The sequence below is a fragment of the Vitis vinifera genome, chromosome 14 (genome assembly GCF_030704535.1).
Source record: "Vitis vinifera cultivar Pinot Noir 40024 chromosome 14, ASM3070453v1".
In the NCBI taxonomy this organism is placed as follows: Eukaryota; Viridiplantae; Streptophyta; class Magnoliopsida; order Vitales; family Vitaceae; genus Vitis; species Vitis vinifera.
The window spans coordinates 25,881,761-25,894,826 of record NC_081818.1 but is presented as its reverse complement, the minus strand read 5'-3'; the positions used below and the strand labels follow the sequence as shown (position 1 = coordinate 25,894,826).

Below are 13,066 nucleotides of genomic sequence, written 5' to 3'. Positions count from 1 at the left end.
AATAAACTTTTTATTTTTTTTACACTTTTTTTTTAAAAAAAAAACATCTTGCCAAACACTCTTATCTTTATAAAAAAAAATTTAAAATTATTTTTTGTTCTTTATTTTGAAAATAAATTTTAAAAACCACCGGGTCCTAAATTTTTATTCTTTGTTTTCTATCACTTGGCAGTGTCCCTAGACGGTGTCTAATAATTAAAGGTGTTTACCAGAAGATAGAAGAAGAAAACCAGACACAGATGGATATTGGAAAAGCTTGGATTCAATACTTTATTATATTACAAGAATGTAAACGAAGCCAAACACCATTGCATACGAGCCTCCATTTCTTTCAAGAAACTGCTGAAAGTTATTCAAACACTACCCAGATTCAGTTTCCTCCGCAGACGAGCTACATTCAGTGAGATAACCATGAGCAGCCATTCTTTCACATCATACACAAGCCTAAAATAAGCATGCCTCCACGAATTTTTTACTATTAAGGTGCCACAAACTCCCCAAAATCCCACCGCAAACCCTGGCCCCATGCTCACGTAGAACCACTTAATTTCAAAGCCATCTCGGTTCTCATTCTCAGCCTCTTCGTTGTCCCCACTGCGTGGTTTAGGCGGCTCTTCATCACCAGGGCACTTGGCTGTTGTTGGAGGTCCACAGAGTGCAGGGTTATTCTCATATATGGATGGATCGTCCAGGGTTTGCAACTGGTTGCCTGTTGGAATTCTACCTGACAGGTTGTTATACGACAGGTTCAAGTGATTCAAGGAAGTCAAAGAAGCCATACCTGAGGGGATTACGCCTGAAAGCTGGTTCCTTGAGAGGTCAAGTGTTTAACCCCTGTAGGCTCCCAATATTGTCTGGTATTTTTCCTGTCAAATGGTTTACGGACAAGTTCAAGGTGCCAAGTCTTGTAAGATTGGTTACTCCTTCAGGCACCTCTCCAGATAGGTTGTTGTGTGACAAGTCCATACTATTAACCAGATAAAGAATACTATTGTACAAGTCTTCTCTTCCTTTCCTCAATACCATCAACTCGCCCTCATATCGTTGAGAGTCGATTTCAGAGGCCATGCCACTCAAATTCCCCACACAAGAGGGAATGAAACCCGATAGATTATTTTCTCCAAGATCCAGTATGTGGAGTGCAGAAAGAGTGCACAATTGTGATGGAATACTTCCATGGAACAAATTTGATCGTAAGCGTAGAATAAGCAAGTTAGGCATCCTTTCTCCTATCCATGCTGGAACATTTCCTGAAAATCTGTTGCCTCCAAGATCAAGAGTATGAATACCTGAGCAATTCTGCAAAGCTGAAGGAAGTTGGCCATAAAGATGATTGTTGCTTATCATCAGGAATCTAAGGAATCTTAGAGAACCCATAGAACTTGGCAGCTCACCAGATAAATTGTTGTTGTTCATGTCTATGGCATAGAGGTAAGGTAAACCATTCCAAAACTCTGGAATTCCTCCAAATGATTGTTTGAGATGACAAGGGTCAATAAATTATTTAGTTTCCCGAAGGAGAGGGGAATGGTGCCATTTAGATCATTACTGGAGAGATCTAGATCTGTCAGCATGGACATTCTTTCACCATACTCCAGAGGGATTGGGCCAGAAAAGAAATTGTCATTCAAATACAGTTTCGTCACGTTGGATGACCATAGTGGCAAAGGCCCCTGAAAGTTGTTTTCACTCAAATCAACGGTGGAGTCAGGAAGAAACTTCATTGAGTTTGGCACCCTGCCACCCAGGTTATTAGAACCGATGTCCAGCTCATCAAGATGCAAATCCAACTTCCAAAACCACTTTGGTATGCTGTCTGAGATCCCAGCATTATTGAGCACTACATCGGTGAGCTCAGTTTGATTTCTAAGCCATACGGGAAACTTGGGACCCAATTGGCATGATCTTATTCTGAGGAAGCTGAGTTTAAAGGGAGGAATCCACTCAGGATTGATATTAAAAACCAGGGAAACTCTTGGAGTCCCTCTGTAGTTTGAAAACTGCTTTAAACTTGTAAGATTTGAAAAATGAGCCTCTGTTACGACTCCCGTCAGAGGATTCTCAGATAGCTCTATCTCTACCAACTTGGAAAGTCGTCCAAGAGTTTCAGGGATGGTCCCATTCATTGAGTTATCTGAGAGGTACAGTTCTTCCAAATACGATAAGTTTCCAATTGAACTCGGAATGGAGCCTACAAAGGAGTTATCCCAAAGCGAAAGAGACTTCAAGTTATGGAGTTTTCCTAGGGAATTAGGAAGAAAACCACCTAGATCATTGAAGCCCAGATCCAGCGTCTCTAACCAACTGCTGTTGCACCCAGATAAAACATTAATCAGTTCAGTTATTTCCCCATTCAAATCGTTCTGAGAGAGGATCAATGTTTTCAAATTGCACAGACTACCCATGTTTCTTAATCTTTCAATAGAAGTCCCGTTTGCAAAAGCATCAAGAATTGAGCCTCGTAGATTGTTGGAACTGAGATCTAGATACACAAGATTCCTCATCTGGAATAACCAGTGGGGTATTGTGGAGTTGAAACCATTGTTGGAAAGATCGATGATTGAAAGAGATGTGATCAGATTGGAAAATGGAAGAGAGGGAGGAAGGTCTGCAAGTGCACAATCAGGTAGGTGCAACTCGGAAAGAGAAGGAAGCTTGCTAACAGCTTGAAGCCAATAAGCTGCAGCCTGGCTTAGATCTACACCTCCTAAATTAAGGTGTCTTAACGAAGTAAGACCCGATATCCAATGAAGATCATTCTGGTTTGACTCATCGAAGTATTCCTTGAGATCAAGGTAGTGCAGGCTGGAAAGATTTCCAAGTTGTGGAGGAATAGGTCCACCGAAGGATGCACCAGAGAGATTGAGATATCTCAACTTCTCCAACGAACCAATGAACTTGACGGCTCCTGTTGTTGCAGACCACGCCTCTCCATTTGCAGCAGTCTTCCCCGACCCAAGATGAGAGCCGATCCGATGTATCTGTGAGGCCTTGTTTGAACTTGAGAAGAGCCACCTTCTCTGTGTCAACGCAACCCCTTTGATGATCACCCTGGCAGGAGCCAACTTTAATGGTATCATGGAAAAGAAACCCTGAGGAGGTGATGATAAGAAAAAGAAGTTGAATGAAGACGTTGTTATTAGCCATGCTGTTCGGCCCGCCACTGGGAGATGCTGTGCTATTCAGAGGCCACATGTGGTGAAGCTCTCTCCCTATACATATATACCCCATAGTCTTCGTCCACGGACATATTCTAGAGGAATTGATTAACTTGCTGGGATTGTGGTGGTCACATGACTCGCATCCAAGTTTTCTGTTGCTCGGGGATCACGGACGGGTGAGGTGGGTGGGTTACAAATGTGAATGCGAGAAGAGGAAGGAATGGAAATGGAATTTTAGAAAATTAAACTTGAAGAATTTTTTTTTTAATTGGAAAAACATTTTTTAAAAAGAGAGAAATTATGTTTTAAACCAGAAAATCAATCTTCTTTGAAAAGGAGAATTAGTTTTTGCTGATTAGTAGAAGATTGATGATAGTGTCTTCCTTTAGTCCATGGCAGGACTGCCCTACCCAGATTGGCTATTATGGATAAACTCTTGTTGCAGTTGGAAGCAATAGCTTTTATGGACTTGCTGATAAAGATAAATTTGTCATAATACAAATAAATTAATATCTTAAAAAACAAAAAATTAAATATCTTAAATTAATAAATTATACAATTTTCAGATACAACTATTGGATTTTTGTATCCATACCCTATCACAAAAAATTATCGTATTCATACCCTATCACGAACCTTTTTGCTCTTTATTACATCTCTATCCATCTTGTATAATCTTTACAGACCTATCTCTATCTCATAATTTTTTCCCCTCATGACCTAGAATATTTATAAAGATATTTTCAATAACTTTCCTTATTCTATAAGAAAATATAATATTATAATAATATATTAACTTAGGAAATATTCTATAGAATATTCTTTACAAAAAGAAATTTGAAATAATTCCCAACAAAAACTTATCCCACCGGTATCCCTATATGTATTTTTTATGATATTTTTGTCAGTTGGGTTGGGTTAGAAAGAGTTGATTGAATAGTTTATGTATTAAGAGTTAAGATTCAATAATTTTTATGATATTTTTGTCAGTTGGGTTAGGTTAGAAAGAGTTGATTGAATAGTTTATGTATTAAGAGTTAAGATTCAATAATCATCTTTGATGTTTTTAATTCTTTAGTATTGTTGGCTGTCATTGGTTGAATTGGATCCATTGTTTTGTTAAATATAACTTTCAGTACATGTATTAAGACTGATCCATGCATAAACAGCAGTATGAGAAAATATGTTTTCATACATGCTCTTAAAGAAAATCATAAAATAAGAATCCAATTTTTTTAAAAATTCAAATTTAATATTTGTTTTTTTACATAATTAGGATTTTCAAAGGAATTATCTTTTACCAGTAGTATCTTTTAATAATACTCACTACCAAACTCAACAAAGCGTATAAAACTTGACGTACTTTTAGGTTATGTTTGGTATTGGAAAATATTAAGAAAAAAATGATAAAGAACAATGTTTTTCGTATGAAAAAATCAAATATAATTAAAATTAGTTAGAAGTTTATATACTTTTAAATTATTTAATATTTTGATAATAGAGAAAATTTATTTAATCTTTATATCAAAAATTAATTTGATATATTTTAATTTTTCTATTGACATATATTTGGAAGGAAAGTGATTAATGATTAACCTCTCCAAATCACTTCCGACAACCTCAAAACTTAATATCAAATTTAAGTATGTGTACTATCAATAAATCACTAATTAAATAAGATAATTCATTTTTAAAATAAAATGTATAACATATAGATTTGAAGGTTACACTTGAACAAGCAACCTTCTCTAAATTTATATTTTTGACGTAATTATTATTTACATTGGGTTTGAATTGAATTGAGTTATGTGAATATCTAAATTTTGACCCGACCCACCAACAAGAAATACTCATTGTGGAAACCAACTTGGATGGAGGGTCATAGGTGGGGCTGAAGGCCGGATCTAGGCTGACCGAAAGCTACCCATCTGAGGCCACAACTGTTGGTGGTCCAAGCTCTGCGTAGAAAATTCAGATTCTTACAATGAATCGGGGATCTACCCGTGTTTGGTACGCTAGAAACATGACCCACAAAGTCTAATTTACTTTTAATACAAAGACATGACCTGTCGCTTGGTCCCACATAGGGATGGCAATGGGGCGGGTCTTTTCGGGTACCCTCCCCGCCCCGCCCCTAATGGGATGGGATATTATTTTACTAAACGGGTACGGGACGAGTTTGGGATTTTTTTTTCAAACCCGGGCCGGGTTCGGGGCGGGTTCGGGTATTGCCCCGCCGCTCCCCACCCCGCCCCGCCCCGATTATATTTTATGTTTACCAATGATTTTCTACTCAAATAGGAATCCAACAGTTCTTTCTCTGGAGAAGAGTTAATTAACACCTGAAAAACAATCTAGAAACTATTAATAATTATATAGTGCACATGGTGTCTACAAATTATCATATTGAATTCTCAGGTGCCAAACACATGGATTATGCAATGATAAAGAAAAGAAGCAGGAAAAAAAAAAAACGCCTTACTATGGAATTATCTCTACTGCATTTGCTTTTGATTCCACATCCATTAGAAAAAGGGAAAAATCTTAATGCTAAAATTGATTAATCATGGGGAAAAAAATTAATGGGAAATTCAAATTAATGAATTAATTAAAGATTTAAAAAAAATTAGGGTTTGAGAAAAGGGGAAAAAAGGAAAGTAGATGAGGATGAGGAAGTGGGGGAGGGGCTGACCTCCGATGGCGATGTAGGGGATGCAATGCTGGCCTCCGATGTAGACGGCGTCGGAAACGACGCCGTATAGGGGTTTTCCGACCATGGGGAGATTGACAGAGTTTTGGAGGAGTTGGAGGGTGAAAGGAGCGGCGTTAAGGCCGTCCTTGAGGAAGAAGTTGATGGCAGTCCATGGGAAGCACCTGAACCCCTACACACAGAACCCTAGCCCCAGCAGTCCCCTGATCATGGGAGCCTCCGATGTAGACGGCGTCGGAAACGACGCCGTATAGGGGTTTTCCGACCATGGGGAGATTGGTGAAGTTCTGGAGAAGCTGGAGGGTGGAAGGAGCGGCGTTAAGGTCGTCCTTAGGAAGAAGTTGATGGCAGTCCATGGGAAGCACCTGAACCCCTACACACAGAACCCTAGCCCCAGCAATCCCCTGATCATGGGAATGTATATAAAGTTAAACGGGGCGGGTATGGGAATGTATCAAACCCGTCCACCCCGGCCCGCCCCGTCTAATTTTTTAAATGGGACGGGGATGGGAATTGCTTCAAATAAACGGGGCGGGGTTGGGAGGGGGCCGACCCATCCCGAACCCGCCTCGTTGCCATCCCTAGTCCCACATCCTAGTAGGCTTCTCGGTTCACATTGTATCTTGTAGAAAAGGAGAAAATTTTATGACATAATCCCTACATACCTGAACTTTCCAATCAGGACAGCCACATTGTATCTCAGTTCACATTGACCTCAGCAAGGCTGCAGCCTACCGGCGGCTTCTTTAAATGGACATCTCAATCATTTTTTTTCATCTTTTCTCGTATTTGAATAATTCAAGAGTGACGATGGAAATGAAATAAAATATGATTATAGTGAAAATGAATTTTCACTTACAAGTAAGATTTCAATTCATTTATTTTTTAAATAATTTTTTATTCTGATTTTGTAAAAATAAAATTGTAAAAGGAATTTATATAATATAAACTAAACTTAATTCAAGTTTTATTAAAAATAAAAAATAATTACAAGTAGATTAAAAAATAACTTTTAATAGAATATGAATAGTAATATTATAATAAAATTATAAATTATATTTTTTATAAATATTATAAAAATGGATATTAAAATCCCATAATAGCATAATTGATTTATTTTATTAAAAATAAATAAAAATAATTTTATATTTTTAAAATAGAACATTATTTTTAAATCACACAATCAAACACTTTTTTATCATTTACTTTAAAAAAAACTCCCAAATATGTTTTTTAAATGAAATTAAAGAATTATTTTAAACTATGTAGAACCTTGTTTAAATTATAAAATCTTTTCATCCCCCCGGTCAGGCTAATGTATTAAATTAATAACATCATTAATTGCATAAAATAATATTTTTTTTAAAAAATCATAAAGGTCCAATGAAATATGAATTAATAATGGATGAAGTACATTAAAAAATAACAAATAAAAATTATAATACAATATTGAGAAACATTTTACAAGTTCTATTTTTCTCAATTCAACTATTTTTTGGAATCATTGCATATTTGAAACTTTTTTTTTTATATCTTTTAGGGCATTAAATTTTAATACTATGTCTATTTCTTTTGAGAGACTTTTTATCTTCTATAATTAATAATTATCTCTTCCTTTTTTAAAGTATTTTAGACTTTTATATATTAACTTTTGATTATATCTATTGTTTTTGGATTTATAAGTACTATAAAGTAGAAACATAATACGGTATCTAAAGATAAATTAATTAATTATTCATTTATTGATAAATTAATAATCCCATTAAGATAATAATTTATCTTGATCCTAAGCATATTATTTTATTGAGGTTGTATTAGTATTCATATTATTATCAATATATTTCATTTCCAATTTTATTATCATTGTTGCCTAAAATTGAAACATAAATAAATAATCATTCTAACATTATATTTCCAGGTACATCCAAACACAAGAATTGAAATCACCAAACTCATTCCTACAAAAAGAAATAAGAATATAACAAAATATTTATTCTCCTTCCCTATTTCGATGTACCAAACATAGCCTTATGTGAATAAATAGAATGTAGCTCCAAAGCCTACCTCTAGAAATCCTATTTTTCGAAAATGAATGTAGCTCAATCATTTATAAATTTTTTGGTAACCCGAAGAAAAACTTAAAGCAAATATGTACAAAACAAAGCAATAATACTAAGGTTAAAAAAAAAATCTAAAATGAATAAGATAAAACAGGGAAATAAAATAAGTGGAGCAAAGTGGGATTGAGTAGTTCTTAGATATGAAATTATGAAAACTTTCCAAGATACCATAGTCTAAAATCAGATTGAACTTGTGAAATTGTGCTAGGTTGGTCAAGGGCAAATAGAATTCGATATTGAAAACCAACAAATACAACAATTCATTTTTCTTTCAATAGGTAATTGTTTTTTTTTTCCTTTTATTGTTATGACATAGAAGTGAACTTTATTTTGGATTGTAAAGAGAAAGGAAAATTTCCTTCAATAGATATTAGCGAAAATAGTGACCAACGGATCCCTTCTCTTGTACATCTTCTCTCAGTTATATGTGTTGTTCATAAGGCACAGTTAATTTTTAGCTTTGTGAGATAATGCATGATTAATATTAAAATAAAATTTTAATAAATAAATTAATGTTAATGATATTATCTTTAAATTCTATTTAACCGATAGTTAAAAATATAAAAATCGTTATCAAAATTTTATTAAAGATTTTTTTTTTTACATTTTTTATATATTAATTAAATCTATGAGAAATATAAATTTACAAATAAAATTTAAAAGATCATACTTATATCATGATTGTTTTTTTTATCATTGAATACATCCAAATTAGATATATTCATATATATATATATATATATGTATGTATGTATGTATGTATGCATGCATGTATATATGTATGTATATATGTATTATTGTTTCTTTCATTTTTTTAGTTTCTTTTTCAATATTTTTTATCAAAATTTTCATTAAATTTTTTTGATATATCTTAATATAACTATAACATCTAACTACTGATATTTTTGTAAAAACCAATATTTTAATCATTACATGTTACATTCTATTTTTTTACTTTTTGAAATATTTTTTGATATTGCTCTTGGTCCTTCAAAGTGGGTGGGAAAAGCTTCATTTATAGCATGTCTAGAGACAAATGTGCTTCATAGAAGGTCAATCAAATCTCTTCAACATCCTTAACATGAGTGTAAGGGCTTTGGTTCTCATGGCATCTAAAGATTGGGAGTAAGAGCACCAATTGAGTCTTGATGATCACCTAGTCCTATGATGTGACAAAACATGTGTTGGGAACCCTAGATTACTTCATTCTCATACCTTGGATCTCGTAAGGTGCATGCAAACTATCCTAGGCTTCTCTAAATCTATCGTAGTAAAAACATATAGCTATAAAAACCATATCAGAATAAAGATTTTGAGATGTAGTACTTATACCTAGATCTGGATGTTCCTATATCAATTCTAGTAGTGAAGATGCCTGGAGGCCTCGTACACCCAAGATCTTTAACCTAATGATTCAAACCACGATCTTGATACTTCAAAGTGTGGGCTTTGGAAGGGATAAAGCTATGACTCTCTCTTTCTCTTTCTTTCTCTATCTTTAGAGATGGAAAGTGGCTCTCACAAAAAAAGTGAAACCTTATTCTCTAAGAGGGTATTTATAAGGTTCTCCTACTTGGTTTAAGTGACTTAAGCCTACCAAGGCTTGGGTTACTTAATATAGTCAAAACCTAATTGATTAATTAACCGTACAAGGTCATCTAATTAACCAATTAACTCAATTCAAAGACCTTGTTCATTATCCCTTGTGCAACCTTACATAATTACCAAAACAACCATATGCACAAAAGTGAACTTAGAGGCAATTCAACTCTCATAAATTGTGTTATCATGATATATGAGCTCAAAGAGGAGACCATTGGGATCCATAGGAGTACTGACTCTCTCATAATTTAATTCTAAAGTTGATTCAACATTTCACTAAAGAGAATCAATTGCACTCCTATCCTATGTAAATAATAATGAGACAAAGTTTAGGATCTGTGACCTACTATTCATTACACGAAGACTCCCCATGAATTGGTATCCGTAATCTAATAAAGTAGTGCTATCACTTATCAAGATTGTCTCTTCAACCTTGAGTTACAAATCCTACTTATTATGTGATCAAATGACATACTCTACCTTAAAAAGAGCATATATATATGTCAAATTCCACTTAAAGAATTATTGTGATGCTATAGATTTCATGATCACATGTCCTTTTGATTAAAACCCTAACCAGTCTTCTCTTCATTCGTTTTTCTTCTTCTTCTCTCCACTTTTTCTCTCTCCTTCCTATTTCCATTGTGTTTTATTCTAGATAAGCATTTGGACATCTATTTTTCACCTATAAAAAGATACCCACCAAGGAAAAGTTTTGGTTTCGCTACGATTTTTGTCAAAAATTTGCAGAATTGTGTGATGTGAGTCTTCCAAATTCTTGATTTGGGTTTTTTCAAAAAACTTGGTTTTTTTGGATCTTTGGTTGTGATCGGTAATCATACCAAATTGAAGTGTTTCTTTCCTTCTTTTAATTCTATCTATTAAAGGGTTTGGAGCTTTGACATTGAAATTGGATTTTCAACTCCTTATAACCATAAACCTGATTATGTTGAATTGCAAGAGCTATCGATTTGAATAAAATGGAATCTAGGTTTGAAATTTAGGGTTTTTGTTGTTTTCATCACATCCTTCCTCAAAGCCCATCTCTAAATACTTACCATAGTTAGGTTTTAAGGCTGAAATTTCAAGAGATGCAATCATCGATTAGGGGAGGAGAGAGAAAGAGTGAAGAAAAAAGAAGAAAAACGAAGGAAGAGGAGGGCAGATTGGTTAGGGTTTTATAAATTGACCCATTTGCCCTTGGTCATGTGGAGAGCACATGCCTTTCTATAAAATAAAAAATAATATCGTCTCTTAAAAAATGCATATTGCACACAATTATAAAGGATGAATGGTATATTACTTGATTTTGAAACTCAATGGGGCAATGTGCAAAACCCATTATATGTTAGGGGGTAAAGTGTAATAAACCCAAAAAATTGACCATTTTGCCCTTGATCACGTGGAGAACACACGCCTTTCTATTAAAAAAAATTAACATTGTCTCTAAAAAAATGTAGATTGCATGCACTTATAAAGATTGGGGGTACATTACTCGATTTTGAACTCAAGAGGTCAATGTGTAAAACACGCTATAGGTTGGGGGGTAAAGTATATTAAACCCATTTAAAAAATTTTCTAGTTTGACTTTAATTTGGATTACTACTTTCAAAAAATTTAAATTTTATCCAAAAAAAGTCTATATTAAAAAGTCTAATAATATTACTAATTTTTTTTAGAAAAAAATTATGGTAAATTCCTTTAAAATATTTATATTCATTTGTTTCAAAAATTAAAAAAAAACATTAAATCATTTCTAAGATTTATATAAAATATTTTATTTGAGATTTAATTTCAAAAATTTTATTAAAAATTTGTGATGACAATTATTTGTTATGGACATTAATTTATTTAAATAATTAAAATTATTAAAAATTATATTAATAATTTATCTACTCAAATTAATTTCAATTTAAAATTATATATTTATAAAATGTTAGAACTTTATTTATTTATGTATTTATGTTTTAGTAATTTCTGAATAAGTTCATATTTTTAATATTTTAAAATAAAAACATTCAAAATTAAATAAAATTAAAAGGATAAATATGTAAAAAAAAAAATTAAAAGTGAAGTGAATGTAATTTTTTAAAATAGGGTTAATGTGTAAATATGAAAAATACTTAAAAATAAAATATAAATTTAAAATAAAAGATAAATTAAAAAATAATTAAAAAAATTCTGCCCACTCTTTAGGTATTATTTGAACTAAATATCCCGTAATTTTAATCATTGGATTTAATCTTGGCCTTAGATAAAACATTTAACCATTTGGATTAGATTTAAAAAACACAAGTGTGATCTTGGCCTTGAGATCAAGAATCTTTCATTTCAACCTTGATTGGAGGAAAGAAAACATGTAGATATATCGTCGATTTTTTTGGGCAGAAAATCATCATTTTTCGGCGAGATTTTGGTGATTTTTTTGATACGGCAAGGCTGGCTTCATTTTCTTCAACGATTATTTATGTCCAAGTTGATAAATTGGCGATTTTTGGACGATACATGACATTTTTTTCCAAAATTTCTCCCTCGTTCGAAGTTTCCATGCCATTTCTCACTTCAACCGTCACTAATCTATGATATTTTGTCGAAATATTGGTAAAATTTCAAACCATGGTTGGGATTAAAACTTGCATAATAAGTCGTATCAAAACTTAGGTAAAGATTTTTGTTAAAAGTTAAAAAAAAAACAAAACATACATACAAGGGCTTTATGTTTATATGGCAATTTCTTTTCTGGCCCAATTCTTCTGGAGTTTGGTGCAAGAATGCCCATGCATTCTTGGTATTGCATTGTGCTCCTACACAAAAATTGAGCTAGGGCTTTATGCATTTCATGGTACAGCCTCCCTAATGGCTGGTTGAATGAGGGTGTTGTTTCCTCTCTATCATATTCCTTGAACTCACAAACAATCTCCTCTTTCTACCCATAACAATGATTGTCCTCCTAATAGCCAAAAGTGTTGGTGATTGCATCAACCCAAGTAGTTACCTTTATGAGATAATATTGCACCTCAAAGGCCTGCCTTTCTTGGATGCGAATCTTGAGCCATGGATGAGAAATTTAACTATTGGGGAGTTTGCAGATGCCAAGCCACAAGTAGTTACCCTTCGTGAAGTGGAAAAGGTAGCCCGCATTGTAGATGTCCTGAGAAAACAACACGCACAATGGTTTCCCAATTGTAGATGAAATGGTGGAACCACCGGTCGGTCAGTTGAACTGCATGGAATTGTACTAAGAGACACCTTGTTAAAGTGCTGAAGAAGGGTTTCCCATTGATCATTTTTCAACTCCAACGCCAATGCCACATCAGTAACTTTTAGCATATTAGTTTTAGTTTTTTTTTTTTTTTGTTATAACCAATAGTTGGTTAGGTTGTTTTTTCTCTGCAGAGCTCTACAACTCCTTATGCGTGACTTCTATTATAAAAGGAATTTTGGCTACTTTGTTTTAGGGTTCTTTGTACAAC

The 13,066-nt window shown here is 33.5% G+C and overlaps 1 protein-coding gene across 1 annotated transcript; it reads right to left on the bottom strand.

Annotated features, from left to right (window-relative positions):
- Positions 1–1,418: 1,418 nt before the first annotated feature.
- Positions 1,419–6,227, bottom strand: LOC104878326 (receptor-like protein EIX2). The gene is made up of 2 exons (XM_059742733.1): positions 6,036–6,227; positions 1,419–3,092 (listed from the first exon to the last, which is right to left on the bottom strand). The coding sequence occupies exons 1-2, from the start codon at positions 6,225–6,227 to the stop codon at positions 1,419–1,421; spliced, it is 1,866 nt and encodes a 621-aa protein (XP_059598716.1).
- Between the last annotated feature and the right edge of the window lie 6,839 nt (positions 6,228–13,066).

What these genes read in the sequence shown, in the direction of transcription:
- LOC104878326 (XM_059742733.1), bottom strand. Translation starts at nt 6,227, where the DNA reads ATGGACTGCCATCAACTTCTTCCTAAGGACGACCTTAACGCCGCTCCT. An exon ending in TTCTGTGTGTAGGGGTTCAG is followed by an intron (nt 3,093 to 6,035) that starts GTGCTTCCCATG and finishes TCACCTCCTCAG; the next exon opens with GGTTTCTTTTCCATGATACC.